Below are 1,139 nucleotides of genomic sequence, written 5' to 3'. Positions count from 1 at the left end.
GAAACTAACACACCATTGTAAAGCAATTATACTCCAATAAAGATGTAATAAATAAATAAATAATAAAATAAAATAATCCCCAAAACACACAGTAAGGAAATGAATGTATTGGTAAAGTCAACACATTACCTGAAGATCACGCTTTTCAGCTACCTTGCTGTCTACTTTTCTAGAAGTATTGCTCATAGCTGGTCACATACTACTTACCTCTCCAAATCTGACTTTTCCTAGAACTCTGTAATGTCTAAATGTGTTCTTTGTTACTGGTTGCCTAATTAATTAAAAAAAAAAAAAGCTTAAGGCCTCACATCACACTGCTATTTTGAAAGAGAAAAGCCTACCTAGCTCTTGTCCTAGCCTGAGTTAGGGACCCCCACTGCTCCAAGAGGGTGCCCAGGGCTCTCCTCAGGGACTGTGGCTCCCTCAGTGGGGCGGCTTCTAAGAGACAAGCACGTCAACATTTAAAATTGGTTGAAAACACTGAAGATAGTTGCACAACAGTCCAGTTATCCTTACTAACTAAACACAAGCCTGCAGCCAGCCCACACTATGAAATATTTCTGTGTTCTTCGGCACGGCTCTTGGGGCCTGTCAGAAAGCTGCTGAGGGAAGTGACCTCGACAGTGAGCTGCCTTTTGAAAAAAGAACCTCAAAGGCAATGTTTACACCAAAGCCTCAAAAGAAACCTGTATGAACAAGAAATGGAAATTTAATAAATCAATAATAATTGTAATAATAACTACAACCACAACAGTAGTGGCAGCTAACACTTTCTGAGCACTTATTTTGTGCACCAAGCACTGTGCTAAGCGTTTTACACACATTCCTCCGGTGACCCTAGCAGTCCAGGGGTGAGGATTCTATAATTATTTCTCTTCTCTTACAGAACAAGGACCTATAATTACTTCTCTCCTCATACAGGCTATGTCACTGCCTGAAGACTCACGGCCAGCAGGAGGCTGAGCAGAGGCTGAGCCCGCAGAGACTCAACTACCACATCGGATTACGTTTCTGTGAATCTAGGATATGGTTTACTTTCTAAGTACTGCACCAACAGGGCTAACTGTCATTTTAAAAAGAGAAAACAGGGGCTTCCCTGGTGGCGCAGTGGTTGAGAGTCCACCTGCCGATGCAGGGGA

General features: G+C 42.3%; 1 protein-coding gene across 1 annotated transcript in view; it reads right to left on the bottom strand.

The window, feature by feature from the left end:
• Positions 1-207: 207 nt before the first annotated feature.
• Positions 208-1,139, bottom strand: part of GRK4 (G protein-coupled receptor kinase 4) — a gene marked incomplete at its 3' end in the record, with an annotated part of 19,788 nt that continues 18,856 nt past the window's right edge. Inside the window, exon 6 of the mRNA XM_007471634.1 lies at positions 208-271. Coding sequence (XP_007471696.1) covers positions 208-271 — 64 coding nt within the window. The remainder of the gene's footprint in view (positions 272-1,139) is intronic.

Source organism: Lipotes vexillifer, unplaced genomic scaffold (assembly GCF_000442215.2).
Source record: "Lipotes vexillifer unplaced genomic scaffold, Lipotes_vexillifer_v1.1 scaffold328, whole genome shotgun sequence".
Classification (NCBI taxonomy): Eukaryota; Metazoa; Chordata; class Mammalia; order Artiodactyla; family Lipotidae; genus Lipotes; species Lipotes vexillifer.
This window is presented reverse-complemented; position numbering and strand designations above follow the sequence as displayed.